At 41.8% G+C, this 12,569-nt stretch overlaps 1 protein-coding gene across 2 annotated transcripts in view; it reads right to left on the bottom strand.

The window, feature by feature from the left end:
• Positions 1-12,013, bottom strand: part of nr3c1 (nuclear receptor subfamily 3, group C, member 1 (glucocorticoid receptor)) — a 35,280-nt gene extending 23,267 nt beyond the window's left edge. For both annotated transcript variants that reach the window (XM_036575614.1, XM_036575615.1), the window contains exons 1-2: positions 11,817-12,013; positions 8,270-9,444 (exon numbers count right to left, since the gene is read on the bottom strand). In XM_036575614.1, the coding sequence (XP_036431507.1) occupies positions 8,270-9,444; positions 11,817-11,819 (1,178 nt within the window). In that variant the 5' untranslated portion in view covers positions 11,820-12,013. The remainder of the gene's footprint in view (positions 1-8,269; positions 9,445-11,816) is intronic.
• Between the last annotated feature and the right edge of the window lie 556 nt (positions 12,014-12,569).

Below are 12,569 nucleotides of genomic sequence, written 5' to 3'. Positions count from 1 at the left end.
CAAATGGGGTCAGAACATTCAAAACTACACACTTGTTCAGAATACTAAGAACTTAATCTCAACAGCAAAATCGCTAACCCACTGTTAAAGGGAACCTCTGTTATGCTCATTTTCAATATTCATAAATGTTATATTTGGGGTCTACTAGAATAGATTTACACACTTCATTGTTCCAAAAACACATTATTTTACTCACACTGTGCTTCTCTATTCACCCTCAGTCTGAAACGCTCTGTTAAAGCTCCTGTGTCTTTCAGCCCCACCTCCCAATGATCCCAGTGTGTTCTGATTGGTCAGCTCACCCACTCTGGTTTGACTGGTCAACCTCCAAAGTGGTTCCGCCCCTGTCTTGCAGTCTGCAGACAGACCTTTCTCTCATGAGCAGCTGTGTTCACCAGTGTGTGTCCAATGGCTTTGGTTCTGCCCTATCAGTTTGGGCCAGAGTCCAATCTGAACAAACTGAAAAAAAACTGAACAAACTCTTCCCAGCCTCCAGCAGTTGCTGTGAGTTGTGTGAGTTTGCCAAACTCACCGGTAAGTGACTCTAACTATCTTTTCTTAGTAGTAGGTAGCACATCACTGCTAGATAGGGCTGCCACTGTAGACACACTGTCTACTCCTCTCAGTATCAGGTTGTCTAACTACTACCTACTACTGAGAAAAGGTAGCGGATCGAGATGGAAATGAGTGCTGACAACTTCATTTGAATTTACTAGTGCGGTACCTCTCTTCTGTTAGTTCACCCTGCTATGCACTAAACTGCTAGCGGTAATGCACGGCTCTTCTACTTAAGTTTAGCTGGGGTATAGTGGAACTGAAAATAAATGCCTATGTGCTTTTGAACTTCAGTTTGCTTCAGCGTGACTTGTTGCAGTTGCAAAACTAACATGACAAGGTTTTACTCTACAGCAGTTAGCTCTGGCCTGGAGAAAAAGTTCTTCTGATCCCCGTCTACTGCAGGCAAACAGGACTAGAAAAAGGTAACAAATAGTATCAAATACTATGTACACAAAATGTTTTATTGGCTTTTACTGTTAAAACATCGAGTTATAATGGGGCCTTTAAAAGGCTGCGGTAGAGGAAATTCCTCACTGTCTCTGCTGTGTGTGACTTACTGAATAAATCAGCAGTATTTACTGTACAGCTTAAGTGTCCTGGCGGTTAGCTGAATTATGAAAATGCCACTGTAATGATGAAAAAACACGTTTTACTTTGTAAAGCACACCGGCGTGGCTTTGCAAATTGCTCATTTAGAGAATTGCAGTGTGAAGTTTCTCCAGCAGGGAGATTATTAGCACACAAATCACCATAAACCTGCACCCAAAGCAGCTCAGAAATGCACGTGTTTGCAGTAACGTCTATTAAAGCGTCAGGTGAAGCAGTTATCAAAAGATGTTGAGTTTCTCAATACTACATTATTCAATATGTGGTTTTATTAAAGATTTTTATTAAAACAGTTAATGTTCAAAAAAAGCATATTAACTAACTTTGTGTGTTGGGGGGGTGAGATAGGGGGCGATATCACCACAAATCACGAATTTTTAACTAGTTCATATTGTGCTAATTTTATCTATCACCCAGGCCAATTTTCTAACCTGATGAAACCTCACTAAGATTTTTTTCAGGATTATGGTCTAGTTAGCACATTTCTCTGTAAGCTTTGCCCCTCAGGGGTCAGTCAAGCTAATGATTCTTTCAATCACATAGACTTTAACAAATCTTCTGAGTGTCCTACAGAAACTCCCCATGAAAGTCCACTGTCACAGTATACATAACAGTGTGTCTGCCTCGGCAGACGAGGAGACAGGGCACGAGCACGAGTAACCTTTATTGCAGTCTTTATGGGGAACATCCAGAAAACATGTAGGCAGGGAAAAGGGTACAGGGATCCACGACACAACACAAACAGAGAAACTCTGAGAACTGAGATAAAGACAGAGTAAGAAAACCAGATTACACTAACACTAGAACAAATACAAAGAAAACATAGGCAGGGAAAACACCATGAAAGCAACCAAGAACACAGACACTGATACAGACCATTAAACAATGCTGGCTGGAGAACAAAGGAAACAAAGGGATATATATACAAACACAGAAGACAAGGAACACCTGAGGTCACTTAATGAGGGCAGGGCTGAAAATGAGGAACAGGTGAGTGCTGAAGACAGAGCAGGATGGGGAGGAGCTAACACCAAAATAACAACAAAGGCACATGGCTGACATAAACAGAAGCACATGGACCAAGAAAACAAACTAGACAGGGGCAGAAACGAACAACGGGCAGGGCTGCAGACTGCGAATAAAATGGTCACAATTGCCACCAAAATTATTAATTTGCGAGTAATAATTTTTTTTTATTTTTATGGGTAACTATTTATTACTATTGTTCTGTATTTATTGCTTTTTATGTATTTTCCTTAATAATTTTCATCTTAAAACGTAACTGATATTCTTCAGCGTCACATGGACGCGTCCGCCTGTCAAAAAAATGCCTGCGTGCTGGCAGGATTTCAACCAGAGCGGCAAAACGTGACAAACAAAACATATGAGCCCAGCAGAGCTGAGCTTTTTGCCGTTAACATCGGCGTGTAGAAAATGGCGAAGCGAACAATATCAGATTTTTCACACAATCCACGTCTCTGTCAGACCTTATGAGGTGATCTGCTCAACCCCAGTCTGACTCAGGCCCAGTAAACCAGTGAAAGACCCACACGAAGATGTACCTGAACGACCGTCCACCTCAGTACAAGTACAAGCACAGAAAGATTTCAGAACTTCTTGACTTCAGGAATTTGCGTGACTCAGATATGGTAACATAAAACAGGCTATACTGCGAATTCTGTTTGAAAGCTGTAAAATGGATTTCTCAACAGGAATGAATCATTTCAAAAAAAGAGACTGAAAAACATGGTCAAAGTCATAAAAATGCACGCGATTTTAACATCGCAAAGAGCTCCTAAAACTCCCTTAGCCCGCACAGTGTCTCGTGCAAGCGAAAAAACAGCCGAGAAAGAATTTAAAGAGCTTACAATTAAATTCAACACAGCCTACATGATAGCACAGAAGTAACTAATCCTTACCATATTCATCTCCCAAATCTTGTGAATGAAAAACAGCAGACTGAATGCATCGAGAATCAGGCATGGTGGAGGGCAGAGGTACTTAAAGGGGAATTCCACCGATCTTATTTCTGTACCATTCAGTGTTTGAGATACGAACAGACATTCAAATTGATTTAATGTGAAATGGTTCATTTGCAGAGAACTTACAGACTCATGTCTTTACAGTGATGGTGATAGAAACCAGAACTCCTAGTATCTACAATGCAAATGTAGCCATTTTATTTACTGTCCAAAACCACCAATGAAGCTACACATGTCTTCTGAGTTTTTATGTAACGTTGATGATGGTAAAATAGTGCTAAACCTTAAAGTCTTTGGGCACTATTTATTTATTATTTTGCCTTAGAATACCCTTCATGTATCCCTCCACAACGAATGGATTAAAATGAATTAATTAAAATACTTTTAAACCAAAACCTTATCACAAAGTTGCTGTAAAAGAATGTCTCGGACATGAGGCAGTGTATTCATAACCACTGCACATAATAACTTTCTGGGAGGAAGTTTTTAGAGACATTTATCTCCTCAGATGTCTGATTCCTATCATCATCATTACGAACAATGAAAACTCTGTAAGGGTTTCATACCAAACCACTCTGCATGAATTTGTTGACATGTTAACCATTTAATTATGCAGAGATTTTGAGAAATCTGTGGAGTTCCCCTTTAAATAACAGAGCTGATCTGAGGTGTGTTAAAAACCTTTATTTTCCTGCATATCATTATTTGGCACTTAAAAAAAAAAAGCTATTGGCGCCTTTTTTGTCTTTTAGGTGGGCCTAAAAGATGGGCCTCTTTCCAATTGTTTGAAAAAAATAAAACTACACAGAAATGTATTTTTAGCCGTGTTTATTGTTTGTTGAGCTGCATAAATAACCGTCTGTCTGTGCAGTTTGTATTGTATTCATATTTTACAGAATTACGTTTTTCAGTATTCACCAGCTCTGCAGGCCTGCAAAAAAAAGATCCCCTATTCATGCAGTGCTTGTATTTCATGTGCAAGATGAACCATCTTCGCTGGAGAGTTCTCCGTTCTCAGACAACCTATATTTTAACTAGCCCAAAGTTCTTCACTCGGGAACTGGTTAGACGGTGTTAAAAATACATCTGTGGGCGTGTGCTTGGCAGAGGGGCGAGGAAGGGAAGGGAGTGGGGGGGAGAGGGAAAAAAAAGAAAACAAGCTACTTATTCACATCTGTGTGAGAAGCGCAGACAGGCCCTGGTCATCTTGAGTCACATATGAGAATGAGAATGAACTCATCAAAGCGGAGGAGGGAGCGCTTCAGCTGGATCCGCTCTACACATGCTCTACGGCCTGCTTCTGACTGAGACACACAGACAGACAGACTGAAGAGGAGACAAAAAGAATACCTCGGAGCACACACACATGTAAAACCAGTCGAGCTGTGATTAGGCCGTGTTTGCGTGCCTGCATGACCCGGCGCCAACCCTGTTAACCGCAGAGCGTGCACACATGATAGAGGGAAAGCTCTAACCACCGAGCAGTGTAACGTTAAATGTCACGCAGGTTGAGGCACAAACAAACCTTAACCTGACTCCCACTCAAAACATGCGCACCACAAAGGCCAGATAATCAAGCCCACATGAAAACTTAAGATGAGCCCTCTCTTCTGTTTCGCCATCTGTCGCTGCTGGCCGCGAGTCACCCCCTGACTGTGGCCGTGCCCCCCATTAACTACCAGCTACTCTGAACTTACAGCGCACTTTCAGGATGAATTAGACCTTTAAAAAAACTCCCCACCACCGCAAGTTCCCAGGACAATCTTCAATGACTCTGAATTCAATTACTTAACACTGAGATGTCTATGACTGTTGTCATTATGGTATACATTTGATTTGTAAGACTTCTTAAGTTGACTTGACGTAGACAACTTGGAGTTCACCTTAACAACCCCATAGCAACAGCCTTGTCTCACCTTGGCACCCACTTGGGACACCATAGCAATGACCCGGCAAAACCTTAGCAACCACCTGGGATTCCCTAGCAACGACCAAGCAATACATCAGCAACTCCCTGGGATAACATAGCAAAGGCCAAGCAGCACCTTTCATATCAACAGCTCTGTCAAGCCAACTTAAACTTAGTTCATAAACTTTCCTCTTCTATTTGTTTACATGTAATTACATAATACATGTGATCACTTTCACATTTGATTTACATTAAAGGCCCCAAATTCTACATTTTACTTGTATTTCGTTCTCTCCCTGAGATCCACTTTCTCCCTGAGATGACTTTTGTGCAGTTTTGTGTACTCAAAACAGTTCTAATTAATTTTTTTATATGACTATTTGCCTGCATGAATGGGCAGGTCTAAACTGTTGTAGGTTAAATATGTGTATGTAAGCAAGTGTGTTGGTTTTCATAACATCAGAAAAACAGTGAATTCAACACTGTATTAACTGGGCAGTGAACTGAATTGTTCGTTTTGAAACTTTAACAATGTGCATGCAGCAGCATGCAAGTCTTTAAGTTTAAGAAAGTAAGGAACATCTGTTATACCATGATGTGAGCCCTTCAACAAGTCTGACACAGCGCTTCTGACTTTTTTCTGTTTGTTCTGATGCCAAACAAATAGAAAGTATTTAAACGGTATGCAAAAAATTCACCCTTCTACTTACGAAAACAAATGACTGACTGAAAGTAGGAATGCATGACAATATTAGTATCATATCAGTATCAGCAGATATTTGCATTGGACAGGTGTTTAGATTTGGCTGATACTTCTAACCCGTATTTGATGATGTATTTATTGTATCCTGGAAGGGGAGGATGTTGAGGGGATACTGGAGTACTGTGCTAAAATATCTGCATATTTATTAAAATACCTTTTATTTATTTAACCCTCTGCAAATACATGTTACATTTCTGTGTAATGCTAATCCAGGTAGATCTACTCCCAGTTTCCTGTACATTTTTAAAATGTTAATGTATCAGCCTCAAGCGACATGTACATAAAAAATACAGTATATTAGCATCAACTAACAATTCTCATATCGGCGCATCCCTAAATTTCCCAGGGTTTTGCTGCTTGTTTTAACGACCTATGAGTAAGAAATAATTAGTATCAAACTGTCCCAGGTCTGAATGATTTGGGGAAATTATCTAACCGCAATTTTCCCCAATGCTGTGACTGTGACTTAAGTTGTAATTAATGTCTATAAATTATGGTCCAGGCCTATTTTTCCAGGACATGAAGACCAGAAGATCCACTTTTTTCTGGTTTGTGGCTTGAACACTAAACGTAGTGCGGCAGACTGCCAATCAGTTGTTATGCTGTGTTTGTTATGTACAAAGCACAAGTGTGTTTGGTTGCTTCTGATTGGTCTAATCCATCTACAGGCGGTTCACAAGCTCTGTGTTATTAGATTAAATTTTCACACCTAAAACTTGAAAATATACACCATAATAAAACTTGTAGACACTGCCATTTGAAAAATGCTCGTATAAAATTGCGATTAACATATAAAAGGATCAATCGTTCAGCCCTACACTGTTCTACGGTTTTGTCATGGCTTTGTTATGTGATTCCTGAGATGGGAAAACAATGAAAAATGTCTCAGCACTGTTGTGTTGTGTATACAGTGTATGCCATAAGGTTGTACTCTACCCAAACACAGGCGAAAAACCACATTCTGGTAACATTGCTGAATACTGCAAATATGACATGACCGGTCAATCACAGACCACACGATGCTTCGCGCGTCTTATTAACAGGCCTCAGCGCACCAATTTCTGTTGGTTCTACTTGCGAGCTTTCATTCAGATCTCAATCAAAAAGAGCTTCAGAGTCAGGGACTGTGCACTGTATTTTTTGTCACTTTGAGTGGGTGTTGAACAAAAGCCCACACTGCAGAATTTTTTTGCAACGTGGTAATCATGCTCATGAAGTTCTGCAGCGTTATCTGTATCAGGGTTTCATGGGGACTTTTAACCGAGTGCCATTAGCAGGGCAAGAGTTGAACAGGACTTGACCCATATTAGCTCCTGAATAAGTTCTGTGGTGTCATTAACAAACTGGTCAGTGTTTTTTCCTATTCATTTCCTCGTTGGCCTGGTTACAGAACTCCTGGTCTCCTTCCTGGTCTTAAGTCTCTCTCATAGAGCAGCTTTCATGTTTATTTTCAGCGTAATGCAGAAAGAGGGCGTGTCACAAATGGTCTGCTTACTAATCAGCAGCACAGATGCTTCCTTGTTGATGACACGACTACTATTTCATTAAAATAAAAATGAATTCATTGTTATGAGCTTACTTCTTTTCCTCAAAGAGGACAAGCAATCATCTTAGACACGTTTAAATGTAGTTGCAGAGGCAGTTAGACCATGGAGCATTGCTTTGTTCAGACTACATTTACTCAGCTACGTTACTCAGTTACATAACTCTTAATCATGCAAAGAAGCGTTTCTTAACTCTTCCTCATAGGTTTTGCAGTGGGCCTATATGCAATACAGCAGAAACATCTTTGAATATAGCTGCTTGTCTGGTAACAGCAGAATCGTTGACATGCCTCTTCTCAACAGTTCAATTGTGATTATTATCTCAGTTTGCAAGTAACACACTGTACCAGGTGTTGAATGATGTCTCTATAGTTTAGGGAGAGCACGAATATCATGCCAGTACAAACAACACAGCTGCCGTTTGACCAGAATGAGTCAGGCAGTCTGCACCCTTCAAGGACATAAATAACAGCATCTCAGCCTAGATTACAGCCGCATGAAAGCGATCACGGCTCGCGGCGTAGGAGTGGAATTTTGGAAAGTGATGGGCCAAAGGGCTGATACGGTTAATGCAGCTGGCAGTGTGAGTTTGCATCGGGGCCTGGGTTTTGTCTGTTGCATGACCTATTATTTCCTGGAGGTGCATGTGGAGGAAATGCGCTGCGTTTTTCATTTGTCTACCATCTACCACAGATGCCATCGTACGTGATCGGTTTGGGCCTGTTTTCATCTGTAAAATGTATGAGTGGGCGTAAACCGATCTTTTGAATCTTGCTGAAATAAACAACTAATAGATTTCTATTTCTCATCCGTGCACACCTCTCATTTCGCACATTAAAACCAATTAAACCTGCATAATCAGCGAGACATGGGTCATGTCAGGGCATGTTGCTCTGTCTTCCCTTACCTGGCATAGCTGGCAGTAAAGTTCTGGGTGTTGGTGAAACTGTCACTGGCCCTCTGCTGTAGCCCAAGACTCCTCCCCCAGCCGTCCCCAGCCGTGGTCTGTTGGGCAAACACGTTAAAAATGGGTTTCTGATCTTTCTGCTGGATGCTGATGGTGGGAGCAGAAGGGGGGCCTCCGAAGTGGTAGCTCTGCCCACTGGAGGTGCTGACGCCACAGACGGAGATGGGTGTGGTAGCCAGGGGGCTTGACAGGTCAGAACCGGCCAAGTGACAGAAGCTCTGCCCACCAACATTCTCCTGCTTGATCACCCCTGGGGTGCACAGCTGAATCAGAGACTCCTTCTCCACTTTCACCACAGGGGCGGAGCTAGTGGTGGTCACACCAGAGGAAGTGCAGCTGGTCGCACTGTTGACACTGGTGTTGCTGCTGATGTTGATGTTGTTGCTAGTGCTGTTGGTGGTGCTCACTGAAACGGTGGACTTCGAGTCCCTCTCCGGGCCGATCACTCCCAGCAGAGAGTCCTCACCCAACGGCGGAAACTCGTCATCTCCCACATAGAAATCTGAGGGTGACCCTGCTAACTCGAAATCCTGCAGGAGGTCCAGGGTGTTCTCGCTGAACAATTTCGGGTTACCTGAATCCATGTCTTTCCCGATAGACCCGAAGGGGTCTGGCTCCAGTTCTATGTCCCCTTTACCTATGGGTGAGAAGTCCTCATTTTTCAGTGGAAAGAGGCTGGGATCCACTCCTCCAATTAAGGAGTCCACAGATGGAGAGGAGCTGTTGAGATCAGCAATGCTGGCCTCCAGCCGTGAGAAATTGTCCGCCAAACTGTAGAGGCCCAGAGAAGACTGTTGCTGGAAGGACTGCTGAGCCCTCAGGTCCTTCCCAACTGCTTTCATGTCTGGATCCTCCAAATAGAGGTCCAGTGTGGATGGTAATGTTGTGAGCTCCTGTGAAGTAGGGGAGCTGCTGAGTCCGTTGGGAAGGTCCCCAGACACGGGCTGCATCAAGGGGCTGGGTGGAGGGACTAGAGAAGTGGGGGCGATGGACATGGCGCTGCGTGCTCCGTTATGCAAAACTCCCTCGGCTGGGCTGTCGCTGTAATTCAGGGTAATCAAGTGCTCATCTCTCTTCACGCCGTTCTTCAGACCTCCTTGATCCATCTCTTTTTGCTGTAGTGGAACAGAACAAAAGAAGCTTCTTTTAAAAACACATTTGATCAATTAATGAAAATGTGTTTTCAATCTGCTTGGTCCATAACATAGTTATTACATTTCCTGTGTTCATATATTCTCTTCTTCCACAAATCTCCCCCAATACCCACTTCCTAAATATTTTCTGTAAACATACACAGGTTTTGAGTTTTTGAACTTTTGCATGTTTTTTTAGATCAAAAATTTTGACAAATGTATTTAAAAATAGTAAAAGGAAAAGTCAACAAAACAAGTGTACATAAAATTTGAGAAATTCCTACCAAAAAATTAAGAAAAGGCAAGACATGCACGATTCAAAGCTGTCAAAATATTCTTTAAACTTTAGAAAACATAAAATATAGACTTTGTACACAATCATATGTTTCATTTCTGAGTATTATTGCTCATGGTAAGAATAACTTAACATAGCTTATACGTATCAAGCAAAAAGGTGGTGTTGTAATCAGTCTTTATGTACATTCATATCCTTGCTCTGGGCTCCTTGACTGATAAGTTAGTTAACGGTATATTCTAAAAGGTGTGTACTGCTCAGCTCAAAGACTTTCAGAGTCATTACTCAAAATAAATAACAATTAGGGCTGAAGGAATGATAATTTTTATAGTGAAATCGCAATTTTCAAATCGCAAGAGTCGCTTTTTTTTTTTTTTACACGTATTGCCTACATTATCAACAATGTTACATTTTTCAATCTTAAATTTTAAGAGGAGAGAAATTTAATCTAATAACACAGCTTGTGAACTGCCTGTAGATGAGTTAGACCAATCAGAGGCAACCAAACCTTCACATGCTGTGAACCGGCATACCGGCAGCCTGGGGTACTACATTCAGGGTTCAAACCTCAAGCCAGAAAAAGTGGACATTCTGGTCTTCCTGGCCGAAAAAAAAAAAATAAAAAACAGGCCTGAACCTTGCTTTATAGAAAATAACTGCAATTGGAATCACAGTCACAATATTAATTAGGAAAATCACAATTAGATATTTTCCCCAAATCGTTCAGCCCTAATATTATGTATGATAAACAAAAATATGTGGCGCAGCTGTGCTTTGTATAACATGAACGCTCTGAGCATTAGAACAAAACATCCGCTAATCATTTTTCTACTTTAATTAAAGTTCAACTGCTCTAACTGTCCATAACCTCTGTAACTGAAGCCCTCAGAACTGGCGCTGTTCCTATGGCATACGTTTGGCACGGCTTACTGCTGCCTATAGCACTGTGTACGAATACTGCACTGAACAGTTTCGTGTGTTCCCTTCACTAACATCCATTTCAGAGGAGAATTTCTGCATAATTAAATGGTTAACTTGTCAACAAAGTCATCCTTTGTGGTTTGGTATGAAATGCCTTTCTTGAGAAAGAGATACTGAGTCAGAATAGTTCACAGTGGTGGTGATAGGAACCAGATGTCTGAGTCGAAAACCTCTAAAACCTCACTCACATAAAGTTATTACATGAAATGGTCATGAAGAGCCCGCCTGAGCTCTGAGACACTGTATCACATTAACTTATGTTAATCCACTCATGATGAAGAGGGGTTGTGAGGCAAAATAACACCCAAAGAAAACTTATTTCTTCACATTTGCCACTACCATCATCAACATTACATATAAATACTCAGAAGACACGTGTGGGTTTTACTGGTGGTTTCTATATAATAAATAACATGGCTAAGTTATATTTCTGTTGTAATACGTTTGTAACTCTGTCTTACCACCACTGCTGTAAAGAAAGTTAAAGTTAGCAAGTTTCTCCACAGCAAACCCATTCTAAATGACTTTGTTTACATCTTAATCGCTGAACTGTATAAAAAGTCTGAAAAAAAAACGGTGGAATTCCCCTTTAACCCCACACAAGCCCTCGTTCATTAGCCGATGAGTTGAATCAGGTGTGCTGGAGCGGGAACAGCACTAAAAGCATGTCCAGAGCATGTCTAGCAGCTCCCCTGGAGGAGGAATAGCACTGCTCCGAGCTTACGTTAGCTAGGTTAAAATGGCTTAGCGTAGTAGGCTGCATAGAGAGAGGCCTAACTATATTTAGAGCCTTGGCTTAGCGCACGGGGGGCGTGTGCAGAGATTTAAGCAAAACAGTAATGCTATGTGGGCTATACAGGGCTACAAAAATAGGTTTTAAACTTCGTAGGTCACAGCGACACGCAGCCGTGTCCTACAACGGTGTCCTGTCATAACCAACGCAACGCAGCGCTGCTAACCAGCTAGCGAGCAGGCTAGCAAGTCAAGCAGCAGTTTCAGTCGGAGAGGAACAAAACACAGCGGCCGGTCCGCCTTTAGGCTTTTTACTAAACGGTCAGACACGTAAGGAGATACATACCATTCGGTCTTTAACTTCCCGGTTTGATTTGTCGCATCATCTGTCATCGTTTTTGTTTTGGAGTTGTTATTTTCCCTCCTGCTTAGCCGTTAGCGAGACGAAAACACTTCTTCTCCTCCTCCTCCTCCTCCTCCTCCTCCTTCTCCGCGCTAGCGAGGGAGAGTCTGTCAAAGTCGGAGCGCCGAGGTCGTTACAGCACAAAGCGGCGATAAGTTTGAAGCCTCAATGAAATATCCGAGTCCGATTTGATCCGGAGAGGCTCGCCCGTATTTCCGCAAACGCAAAACAGTCGGGGAGGTAATAAGTGGTCGTTTTCTTTCGCTCACTGCCACCAGCGAACATGCGCTAACTTTACCATGAAAACATTCAAAATGGAGATTACAGTGGAGCCGTGGCGACCCTGTTTACTACTCGCAGCGCGACCTACAGGCAGCACAGCGCCATAGCAACCACGCTCGCCTTCATCACCGCGTCTCGCTGTGACTGACGGGCAAAAACGTGCTGAGCCTCTGAGGCAGGGGCGACAAACTGAACCACTGAAGGGTCCATATGAAAAAAAAATAATCTCAACAAATCCGGGTGCCAGGTTTGTTATTTTCTTTTCTTTTTTTTTTTTTATTAATATTTTGCTAGGACCCGACCTGGCCATTGTTTATTAAAAAATATGCCAAAACTGCAACAGAAAAATATAGGCACTTATAAAAGACATTGAAATATTACGTGAATACTGGAACTATTCAAAAATAATTTTAA

The sequence above is a fragment of the Colossoma macropomum genome, unplaced genomic scaffold, assembly GCF_904425465.1.
Source record: "Colossoma macropomum unplaced genomic scaffold, Colossoma_macropomum, whole genome shotgun sequence".
In the NCBI taxonomy this organism is placed as follows: Eukaryota; Metazoa; Chordata; class Actinopteri; order Characiformes; family Serrasalmidae; genus Colossoma; species Colossoma macropomum.
This window is presented reverse-complemented; position numbering and strand designations above follow the sequence as displayed.